Source organism: Fukomys damarensis, unplaced genomic scaffold, assembly GCF_012274545.1.
Source record: "Fukomys damarensis isolate Sample0158 unplaced genomic scaffold, DMR_v1.0_HiC HiC_scaffold_39, whole genome shotgun sequence".
Classification (NCBI taxonomy): Eukaryota; Metazoa; Chordata; class Mammalia; order Rodentia; family Bathyergidae; genus Fukomys; species Fukomys damarensis.
This window is the reverse complement of record NW_022900951.1, coordinates 99,905,782-99,932,643: the sequence shown is the minus strand read 5'-3', so window position 1 is coordinate 99,932,643 and position 26,862 is coordinate 99,905,782. Positions and strand designations below refer to the sequence as shown.

At 36.9% G+C, this 26,862-nt stretch overlaps 1 protein-coding gene across 4 annotated transcripts in view; it reads right to left on the bottom strand.

The window, feature by feature from the left end:
* The window catches only part of Gria3 (glutamate ionotropic receptor AMPA type subunit 3), a 301,868-nt gene that overhangs the window by 77,683 nt on the left and 197,323 nt on the right, over positions 1–26,862 (bottom strand). For all 4 annotated transcript variants that reach the window (XM_010614551.1, XM_033760083.1, XM_010614550.1 and 1 more), the window contains exons 6-10: positions 23,687–23,848; positions 19,289–19,456; positions 15,087–15,191; positions 14,085–14,192; positions 12,560–12,766 (exon numbers count right to left, since the gene is read on the bottom strand). In XM_010614551.1, the coding sequence (XP_010612853.1) occupies positions 12,560–12,766; positions 14,085–14,192; positions 15,087–15,191; positions 19,289–19,456; positions 23,687–23,848 (750 nt within the window). The remainder of the gene's footprint in view (positions 1–12,559; positions 12,767–14,084; positions 14,193–15,086; positions 15,192–19,288; positions 19,457–23,686; positions 23,849–26,862) is intronic.

The following is a 26,862-nucleotide window of genomic DNA, read 5'->3' as shown; positions in this document are numbered from 1 at the left end:
AAAAAAAGAAAAAAGGTTTAGAGATCATTTATTAGGTATGAAGTAAAAATACCAATGTTGATCAATTCTTCCTATGTTAAATATTGAGCTATGTTTCCGTATCCCTTTTAGTGGGAAGATAGAGTACATTTTCAAAGAAATAAATTTTACTACCTTGAATTACGCATGATAACTGAAAGCAGTTGAAAAAATTCTCTGTAAGTAATTTACGAGGGACTGCAGATGATAAGCAGCTAACTCATGGTTACTGAGTACTGACTGTGTGAGAAAATGTGCTAAGCTCTTCATGCATATTATCTCATTCAATCCTCACAGAAAATCAAGGTTGATACTATTATTATTCCCATGCTAGAGATGAAAATAGTGAAGCACTAAAAGTATACTACTTAGATTAGATTAAGGATTAGAACCCTAGTATTTGGATTCCAGAACTCAGTCTACGAACCAGCACAATGGATACCTGGAGGTTTCTACAGCATACTACTTTTATTTGCAATTTATCTGCTTGGCTAGCCTCTCTCAGGATTTTTTTCCAAGGTATGTTTGGATGCCTATTCTGTGCCAAGCACTATTCCAGATGCTAAGAATGAAGCAGTGAACAAGAGGAATAAAACAGACAAAACTACTTACCTTTATGGGGGTCATGGTACTTTCTTCCTAGCAGAAGTTGCAAAATCATGTGTTTATTGAAGCCAACAGTCTACTGACCAAATCAACATTTATCACTTACTACCATCTCAAACTCACCTTTTCTAAAATAAAACCCATCATTCCTCACTCCAAAGTAGATCATTCTCTAATTCTATAAATGTTGCCTATTCCCAAATTTCTCCAGTTCCTAACCATTTCCAGTCCTAATGCCTCTGTGGATAATCTTGCCTCTCTTTACTAAGAAGTTGGAAGCTATTTGACCTAAATTCTATCAGTGCAAAGTCCTTTCTCTCCCCCACATATTGTTTATCCATTCCCTCCGTGAATTTCCATCTCATGAAAGTGACACTCTTAGGACTGAGGATTTAGCTCGGTGGTTCTGCCTCCTGCCTTCCAAGCTCAAGGAGTTCAATCCCTGGTACCAAACAAACTAAATGAATAAAAATTCAAAAAAAAAAAAAAGAGAGAAAGTGACACTCTTTCTAAGATTTAATCTACTTATTCCACTAATTCCATATACTTTTCTGATGTCTTAAGACAGCTCCATCTATTGTCACTTTTACATCTTTTTTAAAAAATTAAATCTTTAAAATTTTTCCTCTTTTCTTTGTTTATACTTTGGTCTGTTTTACATCTTACAATTTTTCTTTTTTCGTTAATTTATCTGAGTGGTTCTCAAAGTATGTGTCCCAGACTAGCAGCAAAAATGTCACCTAGAAACTTGTTAGAAATAACAACTCTCAGGCCACATCCCAGATGTATAGAATCAGAATTTCTGAGACTGGATATAAGGCCACCTGAGTCTAAGGGTAGAACTCAGGAGGCCTTCTGGGTGATTAGAATGCTTGCTGTAATTTGAAAACCATCAATTTATCTTATTCAATTAAAATCATACTCCAGTATTTCTGTTTACTAACAAGCAAAACCCTTCCCTTCCATCTTTTGATCCTGCTACCACAGTGACCGCATTATTTCTCTCTATCACCACCAAAGTTTTTAAAAAAATTACACCACTACTACCTTTGAATTTCATCACCACTTTTTCCTTATACGCTTGAAATCTAACTTCTAACCCTTCCAATTTACTGAGTTTGTTTCTTTAACTATATATATACTTGGTTATGAAATTCAAACATCTTCCCTTAGACATCAACAGCTTATGTGAAACCATTGATATTTCACTATATGCCTGCTTTCCTTTGCTCTCTGATGCTAAAGACTATAGGCTCTCCTCTTACTTTTATAAATATTCCTTCTCTTATCTTTTCTTCCTAGTTCTGTTCTCTCAACCAAGGTGTTCTTTGTACTCCCAGAGTCTCTTCATGGTGCCTGTCTTAGAAGGCAATCAGTGAAAATTTGTGAAAACAGGAATGATTCTTTAAGGTATATTCTTTACTTTCTCCCCCAGTATTATCATCTTTGGCTTTACCTTTCATTGGAGCTGTCTCCTGAATCTCCAGTCCCACATTGCTGACTGGATGGGAGCCCAAATCAAATTTTACCTATTACACCCTTTTGCCTGGGACTAGACCTGGTCATAGAACAAAGGCTGCTGAGGAGAGTGGAATTGGCCAGAAAGCTAGCAGGGGTTTATTTTTGGCAGAGGAAGACTGAATCAGCTAGAAAGAGTTCTATCATGCCAAGCCAAGAGAATTCATAGATGAAGCCACTTGCTCTACTTGCCAACATGTCTCTGCCTCCTGCTCAGAACATGCAAATGCTCACCTAGTAACATTTCCCATTTGATCTCATTTGAATTTAATTACTTAATTCAACTAGTTTTCTAATCGTGTAAGTCTAAATGACAATTTTAGGAGAAATTGCCATTTTTGGGGAAGGAAGATGTAAGGGGGCATTTGTGTGAGAAAATCACTTTGGACTGAATTTAAAGGAAGTGGATTCTTTTCAATAAGGTACATAAAGGAGTTTGAGAAAAACTAAGTAACTGAAACACCCACTGCATGGTAAGCAAAGATAAATACTAATAAGAGGGCACTAGTGAGACAGAGAATGTCTTTTTGTTGTCTAGTTCCCAGGAACATTCAGCAAAAGTGTGGATTCCCAAAGGAGAACATTCTTAGTGTGAGGTACTTTTAAAAATCACAAAAGGAAGATTCTGCTCCCTTCAGGCACTTGCCTTTTTCCATTAGCCTGGTATTTCTACCTTTCCTGCATTTCTACTTGTTTTTTTTTTTTTCTCCCAAAGTCTACTTTATGGGAAGATGCTCCTCCAATGAAGAATGGCATTAAATCTGTGCCCAGTAAAACCTTATTGATGTGCATCTGATTCCAAAATTAGAAGTACCATTCTGACCCTTAAAGAAGACCTACTGATGGAAAAAAAAATCAATGGAATAATGACAAATAACAGAGGAACAAAGTCTTAATCAATAGAAAGGGAAGAAGCTACTGATAGTTCCCCGAGGACCAGCTGCACAGGAAACTTCACATCTCCTCTATCTTTTGTATGCCTGGTAAGAGGCAAAAGCAGCAGACTGGTTTGTCAGTTCAGAGACAGCCTTGGAGATTTTTTTGTCTTCTATCATCATTATCTACTTCTCATATTAAAATGCCATTGTGATGTTTTTTTTTTTATATCAGGGCTTAGCAACCCTCCTGCCATAATGTATGTGGAGCAATCAACTTGATTATTAAATAAATTTGGGAGAAGCAGATAACTAACAAGTATCCCAGAATGTTCATTCAGCTCCCTTGGGTGTGCCGTAGTATGAGATGAGGGAGGTCACTTTTAAGGAAAGTTGAACATTTAAGAGGACAACATTGATGAAAAAGTGAAAAAGAAGACCCTCTAAATGGAATTTGTGTTAGCTTTCTGTTGCTGTGACAAAACACCTGAGAAGGTAAATTTGAAGAAAGAAAGATTTATTGTGGTTCATCGTTTAGAGGTTTCAGTTCATAGTCACTGGGCCCTGTTCCCTGTAGGTCTGTGGTGAGGCAGAAGCATCATGTTAGAAGGACATAGTAGAGTAAAGCTGCTTACCTCAGGGCAGAGGTACAGTATAGGGACAGAACCAGCAGATGTGTGCTGCATTTTCCTCCTTTGTTCCACCCAGGCCCAGCCCTATAGGATGGAGCTGCACACCTTCAGGGCTCATCTCCCGCATCATTTTGCTGTCCCACAAGCCAATTGACCCTAGAAACACCCTCTCAGACATACTAAGAAGTGTGCTTTACTAATTTACTAGGTGTTTCTCAGTCCAATCAAACTGCTAGTCAGCATTAACCATCCCAAGATTCCTTTCTTCATTTTATTATTATGAAAGTCAGCTGTGGTTTGGAGTGAGCATGAAGAATTATGAATAGGGTGAGAGGAAGGGAATAGGTGAAGTTCTGACAAAATAATGAAGTGTCTTTCAAGTGGTGTCTTGAACTACTCTGGGGGCCTTTTGTCCTCAAGCTTCTGCCTATGCTGGTAACAGCATTAGACTAGTCATTTTGACAAAACTAGGTGGGTATGTAGGTGGTATGAGTGCTCTCCAGTTGAGAGCTCAGGGTTTTTTGTTTGTTTGCTTTAATCTTGACTACATAAAGGATTTTAATCAAAAGGCTTACAAGTGACTGTGTGGGCTCAGTAAACACACAATATTAGGCTTGATTTTTCTACTTAGCAGTGGCAAACTCAGAGCAACTACATTATTGGAGGGGATTTAGCCTGAGGGGATTTATAATCATTTTTTTGTAGTTTATTGGTACATTTTATAGGTAGATTGTCAAAGTTGTAAATTTCACAAAACTTAAAAACCAACAAATTCATATGTATAAAGATGATACACTTGAGTCTGACAGGTTTTAGAAAGAGATGAAACAGTTTAAATATAATTTTTAAAATTCTTTGAGCTGTAGTTTTCAGTGTAGAGGTCTTTTGCTGCTTTTGTTAGATTGATTCCTAGATACTTCATTTTTTGGCTGTTATTGTGAAAGGAATTATTTCCCCAATTTCACTGTCAGTGAGTCTGTTACTTGTGTACAAGAAGACTATTGATTTTTGGGTGTTGACCTTGTATCCAGCTACTCTGCTGAAAGTGTCAATTAAGTCTAGAAGTCTTTTGGCGGAATTTTTAGGGGATTCAGTGTAAAGTATCATATTCACTTTAGAATATCATATCATCAGCAAATAATGACAGTTCAACTTCTTCCTTTCCTATCTTTATTGCTTTGATTTCTTTCTCTTGTCTAATTGCTGTGGCTAATACTTCCAGAACTATATCGAACAGGAGTGTGGCTAGTGGGCATCCTTGTCTTGTTCCTGATTTTAACGTGAAGGTTTTCAGTTTTTGGCCACTAGTATGATGTTGGCTGTTGATTTTTCATAGATAAGCCCTATCAAGTTGAGATATAAACCATCTATTCCAATTTTTTGCAGGGTTTTTTTTTTCATGAATGGGTGTTGAATTTTTTCAAATGCTTTTACTTCATCTATTGAGATGATCATATAGTTTTTGTCCTTTACTTGGTTAATACAATATATTACATTTATTGATTTATGTATGTTGAACCATTGAACCAATTGCCCATTAGTTGGAGATTGGATAAAGAAGTTGTGGTTTTTCTATAAAATGGAATTCTACTCAGCCATAAAGAATGATAAATTAGAGTCATTCATAAGAAAATGGATATATATATATATAGGAAAAACTAAAAGTGTAAATAAGATCCAAATGGTATAATTGACAATGTGAAATAGGAAGGAAAGGGCTAAAGGTGCAGGGGAAGTCTGAAGGGCAGGGGAAAGGAGAGAAGGGAAAAGAAAAAATATAAGAAAATTAAAAAATGGAAATAAAGTATTTGTAAATAGGAAAGGGAGGAGGGGGTAAAAGGGGGCAGGGGTGTGGGAAAAAATGAGAACCAAGATCTGTCATATAAAGGTACAAGATCCCAATGATGAATGTAATTGTACTGTATACCTAAAATGTACCAAGAAACTCAATGAGAAAAAAGCATTCTTTAAGCTTAATTTAAAGTGTAACTCAATGAAAAGATTAACAATGTAGATAAATATGTACCAAAACTAAGAGAAATATTAATATTTGTAGTTAATACATTTTTATTAATTAAATTTACTGATACAATTTTTAAAAATTCTTTGAGCTAGAAGTCTTGCTATAGCTTTAAGTATTTTTGTCTGATTATCTAATATAAAATATGTAACCCATCTGGAGATTATGCATAAACAGACACTTGTCAGTCATCATTTTTATGTGCTCTCTGAAAGCAAAGAAGGAGACAGAGAGGGAGTATTGGCACACAATGCACAAGGTGTGTTATCTGAGAGAAGAAACAGATGAGACCTCACCTCTTCTCCCACTAGCAACCACAAGACTACAGTTGCAGACATTTCCTTTGGAAAATTTCATTTGTTGGAAAAAGGAGTAGGACAGAATAAGGTGGACGATGGGAATATAACTGCTGTGTTCGGAGGGCAGGATTTAAAGTGTTTTATTAGGTGCAATCTATGGGATATTTAGTGCCTGCAATTTCTATGTTCTGGGGAAAGGAATGAGGTCTACTTAAACCTATGCAACAACAAACAACATCACAATGGTTTCTCTTCATTTCTTTATCATGAACGGATATCCTAGTCTGGATCTATTAATTAGAACTCCTTATCCTTGGGGAACTGAGAGAATAAGACAAAGAGAAGAAATGGAGGTAGGTGAAGCTCCATTACTCCAGAGCTAGATGAAGCCATTGTGAAACTAAACTTGGTTGGAAATATTTCTGCACCATCTCTTCTCAGAACGGCAGACTTTCAGGCACTATTAATGTTCCCTCCTGGAATCGATAGGCATCCTCTGAAGGAGAGGGGTGCTTTTATCCAATGATCAGCCCTTCTGTCAAAGCCCAGTGAATTCATCTAAAGAGAATACAAGGCATTTGTTACCAGACCCTTGCTTCTCTACCCTTTAGTTGGAAGGACCGATGAACTTTCTGCCTTTCTTAATGGAAAATGTATGTGTCTTGGATGGTGACAACCTAAGTGATAATCTCTTGTAGAGGAAATTTCAGTGCAGATAGTATCTGTAGAATTATCATTTGTTTTAGGAATGCAAGGGACTCTGGGGACTTCTAGGGGGTGTGACTTTGACTCAACCATACTTGCAAACCCCTCTCCATCCCAAATCTCTTTGATGGCTTCTAAGTCAGAGGAACCAATCTGGACAATAGCTTCTCAGGCCCTTTCCAGAGCAACTCCCTATTTTTTATTCTTAGTTGTAAGTGGCAAAAAGAAAAGGAACATCTGAGCTGCCCACTGGGTGGTTTCTTCTTGATTAGGGCTCTAGTTTCTTTCCAGCCTTTTCAGTTAGGTTATATATCCTCCCCAAGGGCAGAAGCCTTTACCTGTCTGCCTTGAGTTTGCAAATACTTTAAGTGATAACTAGACATTTATATTACATTATCCTAGAGACCATAGATGAGTAGGATGGATATCTTGGATTGAAAAGCTAATAATCCAAGTAGATTTTAGGCCCCCTAAACCAGGCCACGATGCCGCACCTAACTGATATAACACCTATCTTCCCATAATCCAATAATCTTAGTAAACTGAGCCAGTGGGACCCAGTATACAGAACACTAGATCAGGAGTTATGACACTTGAGTTACCAAACTGTGTGACCTTATCACAATCCTCCTACAATTCCTGTCACTCTGTCTTCCATCAGGCTTTAGTTTCCTTGTTTACACACTGGGCAATTCTAATGTCCAATCTTGGCTAGTCCCCACAGACATCTGTACAATGAATGGAAAGTCAGGCAAAAGAATATTTGAGGGCCTGGCCAGCAACAAAATGCTTTTAAAAACGTCCTCTTAAAACACTTGCTATTTGGTAGACATAGACACTTGTGGTCTATAAGCCATTTGAGCTGGGACAATTACCATGTGGCAGTGTTACAGACATCCGGCGCAAAATCAAAACTGATAAAAACAGGTGGACGGTTTCAGGCCCATAATGTTCTGAAGTGCTTACATAATGGGGCACATTGTGTCTTACTGACATTTGTTTCAAAAATAGCCTTCTTAGAGAGGCAAGGTGCCCCAACATCAACTTTGATTTGAATTTCTTTAGAGAAAAAAAATACATTTATAAGTCATTTGAAAAGAGTCTGATTGGTTTCTTTATTCTTTAACAAATTTAATTCATTTTCCACTCTTTCTTGAGACTTTATGGCAGATACTGAAATCTCTTTTGCACAGCTTTCTTCATTTCTGACTTTTTTCATTTCCCCCCATTCTGATCTGTCTTACATACTAAAAGCATAAGAGGATATATCATAAAGGTAAAGCAGTGCCTCTCTGTATAGTTTTCATTTTCACTGAAAGAAATAGTTCCCTATTCCCCGTCTTTTTTGCTCATTAAGCACTCTGAAAAATCATAGGGGTTTTCTGCTCTTCTTTCTCTTAAGCAACTCACAAACCACAAGAGGTCAGGCCTGCCAGAAACAAAAGCCCATTTCTCATTTTTCTCCATGTCTATCACTGATAGAGAACTTGAAAACTTCCCAGTGCCAAAGGATTAAAACTTTTAAAAGGCGATGAAGACACATTTAGCTTATGAGATCATCATTCCTAACAGAAATTTCTTACTCCAAGCATGATATAAATGTCTATTTTTCATAGCCACGAGCTTTACAGGAAGGTGGATTTTGTCAGTCTGTTTCAGTGGGTTGGTTTGCTGTCAGTTCTCTGGAGTCACCTTGTGCTATAAAGCCAGAAAGCATCAGGGAATTGTTCTAGGTCAGGGAGGGAGAAGGCTGTTACTACGAATTTAGCAGAAAAAGCTGGAGGGAAAAGGTGGAAGCTTCTCCCAGAAATTTTTACCTTTTCAGAAGTGGACAGAATATATCTGAATTAATAAATAACAAAATGACTCTAATTTTCAAGCTCCCTCCCTCACAAATATATGAATCAGAAATATTAAGAGACACGCAGATATTAGGTGAGTAATATACAGAGGTTTTTCCAGAGGAAAAAATGCAAGCTCAGCGAGAAAGCTGATCTTCATCTGAACAATGTCAGGAAATCTGTCTTGCTCTATATCTCTGTGTCTCATGTCTTGCTCAATGAGAGGATGGCACTGATGTATTTACAGAGTGACAGATTTTTTTTGACACACTGGAGAGCTCTGGCCATTCAGTTTAGATGGGCTAGTAAAACTCATGGAATAGCTCAGATATTCTGGGCCAGTAGAAACTGACAAGCTAAATATTCCCCCCTCCTCCTGTAGCACTGAGCTGCATCCCGAGCCCTTCATTTTCAATCTTTTAAAAAATGTTGAGACAAGGTCCTACTAAATCACTAAATTGCCCAGGCTGTACTTGAACTTGCAACCCTCCTGCGTAAGTCTTCTACAGTCTTGGAATTACAGATATGCTTCATCATGACTGGTTTAAATTTCTTGCCACAATGCCATGGCCCAAAATAAAAACAAAAACAAAAATAACAAAAACTTCTCTCAAGAGGGGCTAAGGTACCAAGTTCCTGTCTAATAAATTTCAAATTCTCTTTCCGGATTAGATGAAACCACAACACTTAGACTGTTGGTGGTATAGCGTAATAGTTAAAGCACATGAACTTCATAGTCAATGATCTGGGTTCAAATAACTGTGCTATTGCTGTGGTTAGAGGTCCATGTACCTTCTCATGCATACATTTAAATTCTAACCCCTGAAGTGATGGCATTAGGAAATGGGGATCTTTAGGAGGTGATTAGATCATAGGGCACAGTCCCCATGAATATAATTAGTGTCTTTTTTTTCCTCATTGAGTTTATTGGTACATTTTAGGTATACAGTACAGTTACATTCATTATTGGGATCTTGTTTCTTTACATGACAGGTCTTGGTTCTCATTTTTTCCCCTTGTCCCTGCCCTCCTTCACCCCCTCCTCCCCTCCCCATCTACAAATACTTTATTTCCATTTTATTCATTTTCTCATTTTTTTTCTTTTCCCTTATTACCTTTCCCCTACCCTTCCCACTTCGCCTATACCTATAGCCATTTTCTTCCTATTTCACATTGAATTAGTGTCTTTATAAAAGAGACTCATGAATATTTTCACCCTTTCTATGAGGTGAGGACCCAGGAGGAAGGTGTGACTTACAAGGTCGAAAATAGACCCCTACCAGACAATGATGTTTGCCTTGATATTGGTCTTTGCAGAATGCAGAACCATGAGAAAGAAACTACTGCTGTGCATAAGTCACTAGTCTAAGCTATTTGTTACTGCAGCCCAAATGAGTAAGATAACCACAATAGTCTCTTTAGTCTTTGGCATGTGACTTTGCCTCTCAATCTCAATTATCTCACATGTACAATGAGGCTATTCAAGGCACCTTCCGCAGAGACGTACTATGAGGATTGTGTGCTTTTTTTTGAACTGGGGATTGACCTTGGGTCCTTGTGCTTGCAAGGAAGATGGTGGAACCACTGAGCTAAATCCCTGGCTATGAGGATTATGTTACTTGATGCCTTCAGAGTGCTTAGCACAGTATCTAGAAACCAATAAACATGCAATAAGTGGTAGCTATGATAATAAGAAAAATATTGCATGATTATGTCCTACCAAGAACTCAATTAAATGAATATTTACTAGGTAGTACTATATACCAGGCATTAAAAAGTGAGCCTTGACTATGTATCAGACGATATGCTAAGCATAGGGGAGAGCTGCAAGCAAAATAATCCCCTCTGGAATCTGAGTGTTGGAGAGAAAAAGAACAAGAAAAGAAAAAAAAGTCATTATCACTAACTTGTAAATGAGAGGTTTTCAGAGTTTCTCAGGATCCTCATAAATTGTGTCAGGTGATTTACCCCTTGTTCAACCCTTGCTGGAATAGGAAAACCTTTTCTTTCTCACTGCTGGGTGTACTGGAACCTCATCTGCATCTCAGTCCTGCTCCAGTTCCCAGGTCCAAACCTGACCTAAGACAGCAGATGACTGGCTCCATCTCTGTAGAGAAATGCTGAGGTTCACGTTGCTTTGTTGCTTCTCTGGCTGGTGGACATTGCCCCAGTTTTGATACCTGGGGCCCAGCCTCATTTTAAGCCTTAGTTCCCTTTCTGTGCCCTTATTTTTACAAATGAGTTTTTGCTTTTGTGCTTCTTTCAAAAAATCTGTTCCAAAAATTTATTGAGTGACTCCAGAACTCTCATTATTGGAGAGCTACACTCTACACTTGCTAGTCCCTGTCTCAAGCACTAGTCCTTTTGCTGAACCCCAATCCAAGAGATAACCTGAATGTTTGCTTCTTATCAGCTAAAACTCTTCAGCATGACCACCCCCTGAATCCCTCTGTCTTCTCACTTGTCTGGACAGCACAGAGGTAATTTGAAAACAGTTGAAAAATACTTATCCCATAGACAAGTTCCCAAACCATACCACTCTCTATACGAATCTTGGGATCCAATCATTGCAAATAATCCCTGTCTGTTAGCACTAAACCTCTGCTGTCACAACCTATACTTAGAATAGTTCCTTAGTGAGTGATACCCCCAATGATCAATTCTCATGTCCATTTCTTTTTTTTTTCCTCATTGAATTTATTGGTACTTTTTAGCTATACAGTACAGTTACATTCATCATTGGGACCTTGTACCTTTACATGACAGGTCTTGGTTCTCATTATTTCCCCTTGTCCCTTCCCTCTCTTCACCCCCTTGTCCATTTCTTCTTATCTTTATTGAATGACTTGAAATCTGATATTCCCAATTAGAGGCCCAAACCATTTAAAACTAAGTCATCAGTGCTCTCTGAAAATGCCATTCTGCCCCATTTTAAAGCCCTAATTATTAACATACTTTTGCTTTTGGCTAATGGCCAAAAAACATTGGGTAGAGCCCTTCTGTCATTCATTCATTCATTCATTCATTCCTTCATTCTACATTTTTACGATGTTCCAGTTTCTGGGATATTGAAATCAATTAGACATATCTTCTGTCCTCAAGAAGTTCATAGTTTAATAGCGAGAGTTAACTTATACATAGATCTGTAGAGTACAGGCTTAGAAGTTCTACATGAATGCCATAAGCACTACAAGGAAGTAAAACACAGAGGCATGTGATCCAGACTTAGGTGGGTATACAGGATCAGGGAAGGCTTCCTAAAAGAGTTATTACCTCTGAGTTATGGAGGAAGTAGGTGGTGGTAGATGCCTGAAAACAGGCGAAAATAATTCCAGTCATACCCAAAGAGATTAATGCCTTTAAAAAGGGAATACCACATACTCTGCTATAGCTGGAACATTGGGTAGGGAGGGAGTAGTTTACAAGATGAAGCTAGAGTGCTGCTAGAATATGAAGTGCCTTATTTGCCATGCTAAAGAATATGACTTTTTAAAGCAGTAAATTTCAGTAATATGGATGTGTGATTTGTAAGGGTGAAAACAGAGGCAAGGAAACCAACTAAATGACTGCCAATACTGAAAATCTTAACTAAGGTCATGGGGATGAAGAATATGTCTAGATTTGAGAGACTTTAGTAAGAATAGAATGCATAGGACATAGGTACTGACTAGGTATGAGAGGAACAATAAGGAAAGATGGTAGGGTTGCTTAGGCAGAGTTGCTTAGGCAGCTATGTAGGTGGATGATTCTACTGCGTGAGACAAGGAACACAGGAGGAATAGAGCTTCAACAGAGGGCAGGCTGTGCTTAATGTTACCCAATAAAGTCCCCCAATTCTATTTTCCATTTAGTGAAATAATTGTGTTGCCCAAAGATGCTATTGACAACCTACCCTTTTAAACTCCAACTGTAGAAGAAAACCTTTGTCCTTATAGACTATATGAACAATATACAATTGGATAAATGTTGCACTTGAAAATTAAAGTCCTATATTCTTCTTAGATTGTAAAGCATAAAGGTGAATGAAAACACAAAAAATACTTACCCCATAGACAAGCTCTCCAACCATGCCATTCCATATTTTAGTTTCTGGATCCCTAGCACCATATTTACCATCACCAACGATGGACAATTTGTATTTGATCCTTACATGTTTGGCGATTTCATAGGCTAAATCTACACAGTAGCCTTCATATCGCTCATTTCCTTCCAGTTGCTCGTGGTTCTTCTTATACATTACATATGGTGACTCCTTTGAGACCAGAAAGAAATTCAAAGTATTACTCCTATACATTTTTCTATGAGATGTTAAGTATAATAAAGTGTTTCCTTGGTGGTTATTGAGATTGATGTGTGTAACAGATCTTTACAGTTTTTTACTTAGTAAGCAAAACAACCTCAGTTGACTATTCAGTGGGCCACATATTCATTGTAATCCTTAAATATTGACTTAGGAAGTAGAGAAAAATTTAACTTCTTTGTGTGAGTTTGAAAGAAGCACTAGTTTTCAATCATAAGGTCTTTGATTTAGTCAAATTGGGCACAGATATATCTCTTAGTTACATGAATGTAAACTGCCTTTGATTTCTCAAGATCTACTAGATAGGAACCATAGCCAGCTGAGGCAAGCCATTGGGAAATATTGTAGTCTTTAAGGTCAGGTTCTGTAGCTTGTTCATTTTTCTACCTTTAGGACCTAGTACAGTACTTAAGATAAAGGGTGAGTGTTTAATATGCATATTCAAGTGAAAGGTCAGTCTTAGCCAAGTCTCCACTTAATCAATTTTATATCAAATGCAGACTAAGTTTCAGACTTTTTTTTAACCCCAGATTTATTTCATTCAATAAAAAAACCAGAAAAGAGCTTCTAGAAAAATATTTAAAATCTAAGTAAGAATATCATCTCACGGGCCGGGGATTTAGCTTAGTGGTTCCGTCACCTTTCTCACAAGAGCAAGGTTCTGAGTTTGATCCCCAGTACCAAAAAAACAAAAAAAAACCCAAAAAACAAAAACAAAAAAAGAAGCAAAAAAAGAAAACTGTCTCATATTTTAACAGTGCTTTGATTTTATGGGAAACATTTATATGGTGAATTGTGCTTTGAATTGATCTTATTCCATAGGCAGGAGATTATTATTATGCCCATTCCACAATTTAAAAGCAGCAACTGAGGCTCAGAGAAGTTATGACTTGCACAGCTAATACAACTTTGTAGTACCTCTAATATTAGAGCCCTAATCTACTCCCTCCTCTTTACTGTGCTGCCTCTCCCACAGTGAGGAATTATATTTCCAGTCCAGATGAAACATCAGTCTTATGGGAATGTGGCAGGAATAAAGAGGGGAGTGATACGTGAATCAGTTGCAAATCCTTATTCTCTTCCTTTCTTTCTTTTTAAAAACAACATTGTGTTCATCACCACGACGAGATAACTTGAGTGGTTCCTGAGCTGCCTTGTTTGAAGTTTTCACTACTTGAACTTGAGGTGTTTTCTAATGGCTGAATAATGCTTTTCAGAAAATAAAAGTCTTGCTCTATACAAAGTCCACTTATTCTCTGTCCACACTTACCAGAATGGTTGTCACTACTATGGTTCGGTTCTCTGATGATGCACTGTCATTGCTGATTTGCTGATCTGAGAAAGGTACAAATCTCTCATACTCATTCCAGTAGCCAGCCTAGAAAGAGCAGACATTTGACCTGGATGCCTATTTTTTACACAAAAAGAACTGTGTGAAATTCAGCTGCTATTGTGCAACAAAACTTTATTCCCCTCAACTAGTTCAAGCTTTGCAAGGACTGAAGTCCTGTTTCCTTCTCTCTTGCCACTCCTACAAGACATAACGTCGACACAAATGTGCTCTTTTTTCAGCTTGGGGTTTCCATCTCCACCTCACCCCTACTGATATTAAGTAAAATAATTTAGTTCTTTCTTAGATGATTGGACTCCCCCTATTTAAATGCCTGTAGCAGAAAAATACATTGTTTTGAACTGTAGGAAACCTGGGAGGTAGAGACAGGAAGGCAGTGGTTATCCTGTAGATATGACACAAGATATTTTATGTTCTGAGGTTTTATCAGACAATGTCTAAATTCCTACTTGAAGCCTAATTCAACTACTACTAAGACAGAAACGAACTAGCCATATAATAAAATTCAGAAATAGAGAAAATTTGTTTTTCCAGAGTCTTTTTGGTAGGTGAGTTGGAAAAATGGAAGGATTTCTATTTTTCAAATAATATTTTTAAACTAAAACCATATGTACTTTGGAAGCTTTTGTTTAAATACTAACATGATATAAAATTCGTGATTCCTTCCCTTTATTGAAAGAAGCTGTTAATAAACTCACAAGTTTATCACTTTTGTAGGACCAGTCTTGAAAACTATCTTTTTAAAATGGGTGGATTGATCCTTCTGATTACAAACAATTCTGTGCATCTTATCTGTGATCCTCATCAATCAAAAAGGCAAAAGTAATGTGTGGGAATTTGTGTTTCCTACCACCCATTTCTTGAATCTGAGTAGTGTCACCTTCTGAGAGACTTCTTTGAATGCCTGTTTTGGTTACTTACTTTCCGGGAGCCAGTGACCTTCATTTCATATATATCAATGGTATAATTTGTCCTACGTCCATAAGTGTCAAACTGAATGTTTCCAGTCATTCCTTGTACTTGTACCTGTAAAAAGGAGAAATATAAAATGTTAAAATATCACTGTATTAATGTTTTGTATGTCTCGGGAATGAAATCCACAGACAAATCTTGATATGTTGGAGAATTTTTTATCTCAAATCCATTGAGCTCTATTTACCAGATCAATTCTATACAGCTCTTTATTTCCTGTACAGTATTTTCTCAGTGTGCCTTTTAGTTATAAAGCTTTGAGAGGATATGAGAGACAGCTATCTATATGATACAGTGAGAGCCCCTACCCCCACAATTTCAGACCTGAAATTTCCATTAGTTCCTTCTTAAGAATACCCTTCAGGCTATTCTCTGAACTAGGTTAATACATTCATCTAAATTGTAAGTTCCCTGGAGGCCATGGCCGTGTATTACCTTAGTATTTCAATACCTCAACATAACATCATTTCAATAACCTGAGCTCTGGAACTCCTGGATTCATGTCATGTCCTAGCTTTATCACTTTCTAACTGGTTGATTTTGGGTACATTTCTTAGTGCTTTGTAGAAATCTCAGTGCTGTAATCTGTTCTATCCTTCAGAGTGGTTGAGAGGATTAAATAAGTTACATATATGTAAAGTGTAAAACAGTGCCTGGCATGTACAAACCATTGCTATATCTTCCAGCTATCTATATTAATTATTATTATTATTATTAACCAAAATGGATTTTTACTGTTTCTTGAGTGGATTACATATTTACTAGCTACTTCAGTGACTGGGATGAGCTTCCCCTCTCAGAGGTACATATGCTAAGGTAAGAAAGCAGAGAGCTAAGCTGTGGAGGGAGAAGCCAGACTGACAAAATTTGTTAAATGTGTCAATTTAGGAATATTGTGCACTAGACAAGGCAGAGGTGCTGGAAGCCTAAACACCTGTTTGGAATGCCAAACACAGATTTTACATATTTCACAATACACATTTCCTGAGTCTGAGTTCTGTGTCTTGAGTTAATAAGGGGCCACCTCTGCCGAGTGAAGAGATTTCCTCATCTGTTTTACAGTTCAGATATTGGATGAAAGATCCTTTATAGATATGTCATTACTGTTAACTACTTGCATTATTCTTCTAGTGAGTCAAGGTCAAAGGCTTTCCTTAAAAAAAAGAATATGCCTCGTTTTTGTGGGATGAAGGAGAAAGTATTTTCTCCTTTCCTTATAGAAAATGACAAGCTGTGAAACAAGTCAGAGGTGGTATGGTAATGGGCTTGTACTGCTGAAAGAATTGATGTAAAATGTTAGAGAACATTTTTAAAGCAGAGAGGGCTTGCTCACCACCAATAGGAGACTGTGGAATTCCTGCATCCTTTAATGTGATTAACTAAAAATCCATCTGATCCAATAAGTCTAAGTAAGCACTACTTTTGGCACTGGCTTGCAGAAAAGGTGAAATCACATTTCTAGTTAAATAAAAAAAAGCTTTGTTGAGATAGAAATTACTTATCCATTAGGAAGGGACTGATACATGAAAAGTTCTTCATATTCCATTTTGAACACTGAAATCCAGGAGAGGAGCTAGGCAGGACAGAGACAATGACATAGGAGATTACTAAGGAAATCCTTCATTACTGAAAATGCTAAAGGCTTCCAAATCTCACTAAGAGTCATATATTTCTAAAGACTTGGCTTATCTGAACATGATTTATGAACTGGAAAGTCAAGATATGTCCAAGAAATTTCAAACTCCATGATTCAAAAGTATGGTGAGCAGAAGTAGAATTGGATGACAACTCAAAGAAAAATCTATTTTTAACCTATTGAATGTCACTGTCACTTTTCCCCAAACCCATCTGCTATCCTTCCTTTAATTCAGAGCACTCTGTGTATCATCACACTTTAATTTCCTATGTCTTTCTGGCTCTACAACTAGATCTGGAGCATCTCAAAATGACAGACATTCCACTGTGCTCTCTGAAACTAATACAGTGTTTGGGATATTGCAAGTGTTCAGTACATCTTTATTATTAAACACATCTTAAAGACTTAGAATCAGTGACAGATATCCCAGCAAAGTATGCTTAGGTTCATGTTGAACTATTTTCAGATTGTGAGGAGAATGGTTACCCATTTGCAAGTGGCTTTAAGATATTTTAAAGCATTCATTTATATATTACCAATTTAAATGGGCGCTCTTTTCATCTTATTTTTATCATTATTATTGTCTCATCTTATGTTCGTTATAATATGGAAGCTGAGACATAGTCATAGGTGCTCAATAAATATTTACTGAATGAATGGTGTGGTTATATATTTATTAAAACAGTCCCCTTAGGTGACTCTATCAGGCAGCAATTTTGTTTGCTAGATTTCTTTTAACAAAGAGAATGATTTATTGAGAAATAACTGTGTGCTAGTGACATGACAGATGCTTTTACATCATGCAATCTCATTTTTAATTAACTCAAGTAAAAAGAGATTTCTTTTAATGCAATACAATTTAGTACTTAGAGCAACCTAAGTTGCAGTCCTTCTGAATAGTGTGGTTTTATTTGGGCACTTTTGGAAATGTTTGATGTTTTCCAGACCCTCTGGAACGATAGAAAGAGACTGGCCTTTAGGAAGTGGTGAAAGATCCTTCTGCTTGAGTGTTGGAATCATTAAGGCCTAGGGAGAAAGGTATTTACCTAGCTTATAGCTTGAGCTTTATCAGTGAGGTAGACATGCAGGAAATTTTATGTGCAATAGTGTGATCAATCTCATTATTTTCTAGCCAAATTAATTTCTCATTCTTGATTCTGGTGGACAGCTTTCTATTTGGGGGAAGATAGCCTTGTGCCCTGAGTTGGAGATGCTGGCTTTTTCACCTTGAGGTTTTGTTGATGAAAAATTCTTTTGATTCTCTCCGAGGGAGTCTTATATTTCATTCACCATTATATTACACCTGACAATACCAATCTTATAACTGCTCTGAAGGTTGAATTTAATTAACTACTCTTGAAAATTGTGCAGTACCTGCTACCTCTATAAAACTACACTTAGGGCATTTGTTAGGGAATTGACATAATGACATAAAAATCTACATGATGGGAGAATGAGTCATATCTCTTTCTTGGAGAGAGACACAGGGGCTACTAACCCCTTTTGATTGATTGCTTCCAACTTGGCAAATTTAAGGCAGCAGTAAGAGTGCCAACTACACAAAACGATGTATGTTATGAGGCCATTACAAATTCTTTGTTCCTGGGTTGTGAGGATTATCTTATTATTGCCTATCCCTTTATTCATTTGAATGTCCCAAATTCAATGATAATCAAGTAGAAAGAAGGGATTCTTGTACTCTTGAAGGCTCATTTTAATGTATGCAGGCACATGTGGCAGCCATAAAGCAAAATATTCAGGAAAGAGCTCTTGCTTGGAAATCTGCAATGAATGAGTGATGCTGCTTGTAGTATAAATAATGGAATCTGTTCAAAGGACACTGCTTGAAGTCTTCAATGATCTCCTACCCAGTAAATACCACAAACAAGTGGCCTATTTGATAGTCTAGCCATTGATTCCATGTATTTTTCTTTAGGCTTTTTCTTTGTGATATTGGGTAAAGCCTTTAAGTAGGCCTAGAAATGTATCATGTTCTTGCATTCTATCATGCAGAATAGTATAATTGTTCTTTCTGTCAACAAAATACTATACACTGGCTCGGTTCCATGGTCTAGTCAGGCAAGCAATTTGACTGCTGAGGCCAAGGATGCTGTTGTCTTTTGTAGTGTCTGTTTTGGTTACGAGCATCTTATAAACTATCACAATCTCCATAATAGATGTCATATTTCCGGAACATTTGAATTTTTGAAGCTATTTAAATATTCAAGGAGTAATTGTTGGGGCTCCTGAATTCCATTTTCTATCTGTACTACAACCCAGGAGCAAAGATTCATTTGTTCTAAATTTACCATTTTTTTAAAATCTCAAGATTAAACCTCCCATGTTTAGATTTCTAGATCTTTATGAATAAATATCCATGTTCATCTTTTCCATATACTCTGAGATTCTATAGACTGATTCTGTTCTTTTTAGTATATCTTCTTCCAATACTGAGGTCTCATTTTTTGTGTCTTTATAAGACCCCTCCATACCAATACCCCATTGTGGTCTTTACCATTTTCAGAGCTCTCTCAATATCAATTCCTTGACTCCAGGGCACAGCAGGATTTGCTAAGCAGTCTCCAGCACTGCCTCTTCGGGAAACGTCCACTCGCTGTCTCCTCAGGTAGCGGAAAGCTTCTGCTATGACCAGTATCGCATCGTGGGTCAGTGCAGATGTATACTGAAACAGATGCATGAAAACAAGATATCATGACAAATGACATTCTCAAAACTTGCCTTGTTCCTTATAATTTTCACTCATCTCCACCTCTTTTTCTATGAAGTTACCATCCTAATTATTTGAGTCAAGAGATCTCTTTGGGTAAGCCTGACTTTGATTCATTCTGGAATGGTGCTTCTTACCTCATGTATGTATGTGTTATTAAGATGGAATGGCTCAAGGGAACCTCTCTCTGACTTTCAGTATTGTGCTTCATGTTGAGCGAGTGACTACTGAAAGGCTGCATCCTGTATAGGCGGACAGATGCATGTGAAGTTAAAGGATAGCATCTATAGATTGAAGAGGAAACAGCATATCCTAAAGCAAGACTGGGTTATTGCTGTTTGCAATAGAAAAATTCAGATCTGATGTTCACTTAGGGGAAAATGGAAATAGCTAAGTTAGACAGCTTGAAATTAATTTGGAGGGAAACATTAATCATTTCTGTTTGGACCAGGTTTCTACTGAGCTAGGACATCTAGCCAGCAATAAATCAGTTTTTGTTTCCTGGGGGGTGGGTAGTGAAAAATGAAGCTGATTTTCAATTGTAGAAAATTGTAATTGTTATTGAGTTTTAAATCTGATAACGTTGACAATTTGTAGGCTTCAAGATGCTTCACGATGTTTACCTCTTTCAGGCCAAAACACTTATTTCTTATCCCTTGGATATATTGATATGCTCCGCTAGGAATGAGGCCAGTCATTTAATACAGGAGATGTGGTTCTCTGAAATTTGATCTCACTTTTTTTGAGGGGGGATACTGGGGATCGAACTCAGGACCTTGAGCTTTAGAGGCAGGTGGTGGAACCACTGAGCGAAATCCTCTGCGTCTTGCAATTTGAAATGGTGAATAGTTTTTCACCAAAGTAATCAACATAGTATGATTAAAGTAAGGTGGGCCCTGTTTTGTAAAGGTGACAAGTACTGGTAGACTGTAGATTCTTGTTAAATTGTTTAATGGAACAAATTATCCAACAGTGAGTTCTCTCTTTCTGTCATATGTCAAAATACAATTGGCGGTGAATTCATTATTGTTTATACAAATATCAATTTACTTTTCTGACTTTTATCATGTTACTTTTTCCTTTTTTAAATTAATTTTATTGGTACATGTAAGATGTACAATATAATGACATTCATCTCTGGAAATTTGTACTTTTACATAATCCATCTTGGTTCTTATTTTTTCCCCATTCCCCTGCCCTCCTTTCAACTCTTTCCTCCCTCCTTATTTGCAAAGACTTTGTTTCCTTTATTTTTCATTTCCTCACATTAATTCCATTCCCTTTTTTCCTTTCCCCTACCCCTCTTTCTTCCCCTTTCCCCTTGTCCCTTTTCTTCCTATTTCACATTATCTATTATATCTTTTAGTCCTTAAATATACTTCCAGTTTCTTACACTACAGAAACTATTTGGTATTTACACATGTGTCCTACTTATTTCACTTAAGAGTATTGCCTCAATATGCATCCATTCAGCTAGAAATGTCTCTAGTTTCTCACTTTTTACAGCTGAGTAGTACTCCATTTTATTAAAAATCACATTTTCTTTATTCAGTCTCCCACTGATCAGCAATTGGGCTGCTTCCAAGTTTTAGCTATTACAAATTGTGCTGCTATGAACATGGGTGCAAATATATCACTGTGATATGATTCTTTTAATTCTTTTTGGATGATACCCAATAAGGGAATAGCTGGGTCAAATGGGACCTCCAATCCTATTTCCTTGCGATATCTCCATACTGATTTCCACAGTGGTTGCACCAGTCCCTCCATCAGTAGAGCAGTGTTTTCCTTTCCCCACAGTTCCACAAACATTTATTATTGATTGATTTCACAGTAGCAGCCATTCTTTCTGGGGTGTGGTGGAACCTCAGCATTGTTTTCATTTGCATCTCTCGAATGACCAGTGATGTTGGTCATTTTTTTTCTTATGTTTATTCGCTACTTTTACTTCTTTGGTTGAGAAATTTCTGTTCATTTCAGCTGCCCATTTTTGGATTGGGTCTTTAAATTGGGGAGGTCTGATATTTTTAAGCTCTTTCTGTATTCTACATAGTAGACCTTTGTCATGTTACTTTTTGAGAAACAAATCATCAAGTATGACTATAAGAGGGATATATAGTCTTTCATGAAAAAAAATCTCTGTGTTTCTCTCTCCTAGCATTGCATAAAACCAGCATAATGGTACTTTTCTTTCTGGTCAACTGCATAAATTGTCAGCAATCTTAATGCAGTTCTTCCTAAGACATGCCAAAATAGCTATTTAATTTACTACTTTATTCAGTTTCTACTTACCCATGAATGAAAATGTCCCTTTTGGAAAAAAAAAAAAAAACATCCCTGAAGAGTTAAGCTTATAAAATATTGTGCAACTGAAGCAGTGGGATTTTAATCTCTAGATAATTTTATTTTCTAAGAAAAATATTGTACATAAGTTTTTTTCAATTTTTATTAATGGGTTTCATTTTGGCAGATTCATACCTGTACATAATATACTTTTATCATTTTTACCACCCTCATGTGTTTTTAACTTGGGAGTTTTGTTTGATTCAGTGAAGGTTCTATAATAACTAGTGCTAAGCAAAACTAATCTGAAAGTTGCAACTATTTGTATAAACATTCCATTTTATTAAGTTATTTGAATGGTTTAAATTGAAAACAATTTTTTTCTTAGCAGGTTCTAGAATTTTACATTACACATATCAGCTGTTATGTAGCAATGAGTAATCTAGAGCTGAGATAGTCTTCAATGTCTTTTCAACAGGTTATACAAGGTCAGAGCAGGAATAAGTTACTCTGTAGTATCCATTTTGTAGTTTTTATACTTGTTCACGTTTTTGTGCCAAACACAGTGCCTCGAAGACCCAAATTTCTTCTATTACCTGCTAAATCTGATGATCACAATGTGGTGTGGATAGGCAGTTTTATGAAAATCTAAATTTAGTGTGAGGATGAATATCAATTTAGTATATTAAAAACACTTTAATTAGAAGTAATTCCTCACTGGGATTGTGATCATATTTACTGAACCAAAGTAGGACACCTGATTTAACCAAGGGGCAGAGTGTTTTAAAGAAAGGACCACCCTGGATTAATCTGGCATGTATAATCACTGTAACCACAGGGTAAACATTTAACTAGTGAGGGCTATAACTGAATTTAAAAATTATGCTTAACTCAGTCTCCAGTGTGACTCATTTAGGTTGGACCTATACAGATAGCACAGAGTGTATCTCCTCTGTGGTCTGTGTTCCCTACAGTTCTTCCTGTTTCTATTCTTTCCAGGGAGGAAGGATGTGAAGATGAGTATCTTGAAACCATGAGAAAAGAGATCTTTGCTTTGTTAGGAGAGAGTCTGACTCTATTTGATCCCTCATGTTGTATCATAGCCATGGTGCATGCTTTCATTGTAGCAGGAAGGAAGAATTTAGTCAGTTGTTTCATGCTTGAATCAATGCACTGAGGGAATGAGTTACTTAAAAATACATTTGAAAGATCCTTTGTGTAACGTGAATAATTTCCCTCTAATTTATCTGTTTTAATTCCTAAGTTTTAAATAATAAAATTTTTAGCCATAGGGGAGCATGTATTAAAACTGTGCATTATAAACATGACTTTCTGCTTTTAATATTCTTATCTTGATTTTGTGAAAATGAGCAACTTACATAATCTAATTATTTTAAAGATACTTTTGCAGCATGCAGGAAAACATTTCTGATACACACACACACACACACACACACACACACACACACACACATATATATATATAATAATCACTCTATATTACAACCTAATTCACTTGGGTGTTCTGAGATTCATGGAACTTATTAACACAAAGCAATCACATAAATAATGTAAAATCTAATTTTCTTTTTCAGATTTTCAATCTTCCTTACCTATTCCCACTGCCTACACCCTTTGCCTGGCTCAGGTTCTTTAATACTATAGATTATTATGAGCACATTACAAATGAAATTCATTTCAAAATTTAAGTTAACTCATTCCTGAACACTAGAGGTACTCAGGTGTCAAATGCAATAGCATCGTCTGCTGTTTTTTGTTTAGCATCTTTGAATCAGTTCTGAGGAAAGCCTGATGATCACAGGATGACCATGAGTATATAGAGGCCATATCAAAATGCTTTGAAAAGCCTGCCTTAGGCTTCTACATGCCATGGAACATTACCTTTAGTGGTGCGTTTTTGGCTTCAGGGAATTCCCTTTCATCCAGCCTCACCCAGCGCTGTATGAACTGCTGAACCATAGGGTTTTCATTGTTGACAATCTGGAAACCTGTAATGTTGGCTCCCCCATGCATGACTCTTTCCAGCAAAATGTCGGTAAAACCCTGGAAAAACATTGAAAGGGAATTATGATTGTAGCAGATCATGTATTCTTTTTTTTTTTTTTTTTTTTTTTCCAACTTGCGCTTGCAAGGCAGGCCACCAAACCGCTGAGCTAAATCCTAGGCCCTCTTTTTGATTTTTGAGACAGGGTCTCACTACGTAGTTGAGACTGCCTGGAACTCACTATGCAGCCCAGGCTGGTCTCCAACTCACTGTGATCCTCCTGCCTCAGCCTCCCGAGCGCTGGGATTACACGCCTGCGACACCACGCCTGGCCAGATTATGTATTCTTATGCATTGTACTTCTTAGAGTGCTAAAGATGAGATAAAAGGTCCTTTCCTAGGATAATTTATCAGCAATCAAGAAAGCCTTGGATTTGATGGGGCAAACATACATTTTTCCATTTTAATGCTTGGGGCTTTATTTAGTATAGCTGCTGCATGGACAAACATAAGTGCCAACTTCAAGCAAACATTTTGTTTCATGTACTTGCATATTCAGTCTTCATTGAGTACAAATATAATGTTTCGTATATCTGGAAATTGTTGAACAGTTTGACCCTAATGAGGTCTATAAAAATCTTCTCTGAAGCTTAACATGCCAAACACAGCAGATTGCATCATATTGTAGTGATGAATACTTTAGATGTTTGTGATTTAGAGAAAAACCAATGAGTAAAACTGACAGCTTGGTTATATATAGTGGGACAAACCCCAGGGTATGTCTCACACGTGTCCATAAACGAGTCTTGACATCTGCATAGCATCCCTCATTTTCTTCTTAACTTGCTTTGGTTACCAGCGGGTGCCTTGGCCACCTAAGTCTCTTGAAATAGTCTCCCAACGGTTCACACCTAAGCTATCTCCACCTGCCTACCACCGGCTCCACTGGGTATTGATGTCTTCTGGGATACCTCACGCAGGAACTGCTGCTACTTTTGTTAGATACCTGTTTCTTGCTCATTGCTACAAATGCATTAAGATACTGAAGATAAGATGGCTGAAGCCAGCTCTTTGTTTGAACAGAGATGAGAATTTTGTCCCCTTTGTTTAGATTTTAGATTCCCTTCAGTATTTTTATATAAAAACTTCAAATATAAGTAAAATTTGAAAGAAATGTACATGAGCAGTGTTACAGCTGGTATCTAGAAATCCCCTCAAAGCCTCATGTGGTCCTACGTAGGCCTTTTTAGAGGTAAATGGATCTAGAGTGCTTCTGGGATCAAGGATGTGATGCACTCATGGCATGATGCTAGGTTTAAGGGTGCCTCAACCTGGGTGTGAGTGCTAGCTGCCCAAAAGGCCAGTAGCCTGGAGAGAATATAAGGGACAGGAAGGGAGTTGCTGTTGTCGCTTGCTGCTGCTGCTTCTTATTCGCTACTTTGCTGCTTTGCTACCTTCTGCCTACCATGGACTGTTTCTCCTCTGTGACGCCCCTCTGCCATGCCAGTCTGCCTTGGAGCCAGCCAACTATGCACTGCTACTTCTGAAAACTGTGAGTTACAGTATATTTTTCCTCTTTTAGCTGTGAGTGCTGGGTATTTTGACTCAGAAACAAGAAAAGTAAGACAAACACCCATGTAATCACTACTCAGATTCTACTATGAATATTTCCTTATCAATCCATCATAAAATTTCATTTTTGGAATGCAGGCATTAGTATACTTTATTCCTAACAGCTTCATCATATATGCTGCTAACTAGCACAAACTTTGTGTGTAGTTCTTTTTTTTTTCTTCTTTGTTTTTTGAGGCAAAATTTATATCCAATGAAATATAAACATTTTAAATAAACCACTCAGTGAGTTTTGATAAATGTATACACTTGTATTGCTAAAATCTCTATCAATTCTTTAAAATTGTTTTTATTCTAAAAATATTTTATTGAAGTACAATAATCATATAGAATGCTATATAATAATTTGATGATTATTTACAAAATGAACAGGTGAATGTAACCAATATGCAGAAGCTTCTTTAGTGTGCCTTTCCCATAGCCATTCCCTGGCTTCTTTAACTTTACATTTTGTTAAAATGAGTGTGAAGATGACCTACGAAAATATTTTAGTAAAACAGATTTTTAGCTATTATTTGTAATCCCTTTCCTCTCCTTCTCATAAGTGGCTAATAACTCAAAGGAGATTGGTCAAGGAGCCAATAGTTTGTTTTGCATCACTGATAATTATTCCCTCTTTCTGGCAACCAGAAATTTATATTAATTTGTTGTGATCAATTTTCTCCCAGTGATCTTCATTAGAGAAACTAAGACCCAGTGTTTTCTCCCATCAGTTACCTCTACACTAAAATAATCTGAGGAGCTAGCTTGTGTATATAAAAGTCTAGCAGTGAGTAAGTGCTGTTGGAATTTAACTTTGTTACTCAACTCCCCATTCTACAAGCATAAATACAAATAAAAACATATAAAAAAAAGAGTTTTCATTCATCAATTCATTTACTATATCAAACCGCATTTGGTGATTAACAAATACTACAAAAGAATATTGATCAATTCCCCTTTGCCTAATATTATGCATGAAGGCTAGGTTCTCTGGTACTTGACTTGCTGTTAAAAGCCAATGAGTAACTGGAGCTCCCTTCCTTAAGGAAAAGGGTCTGAGAATGCTTTTGTCACCATTCTGGTCCCTGAGGCTAATGTTGACAAGAAGCCCTACATTAGCACTATTTCTCACTTTGATAAGAGTTGCATTTCTTTTTTGCTTCTGACTTCTAAGCAGTTAAAATGAACAACAGAATTAACAAAAGAGAAAGAGAAAGAAAGGATTTCTGAACTTTCATTTCTACCTTAAGTCCTAGGAGCTAGATTTTCCCTCAGTCACTTCCACTGACTCCCAGAAGTTTCCCCCAATTACAGCAACATCAAATATTCCTACTTTGGTGTTTTCTTCAATAAATGACAAACACATAGTATGGAAACACCATTATAGGCATACTTATCTCTCTACCACACTTCAACCATAGCACTGAGGATCTAGAAGTTTCTCAATCAACTTGTGTTT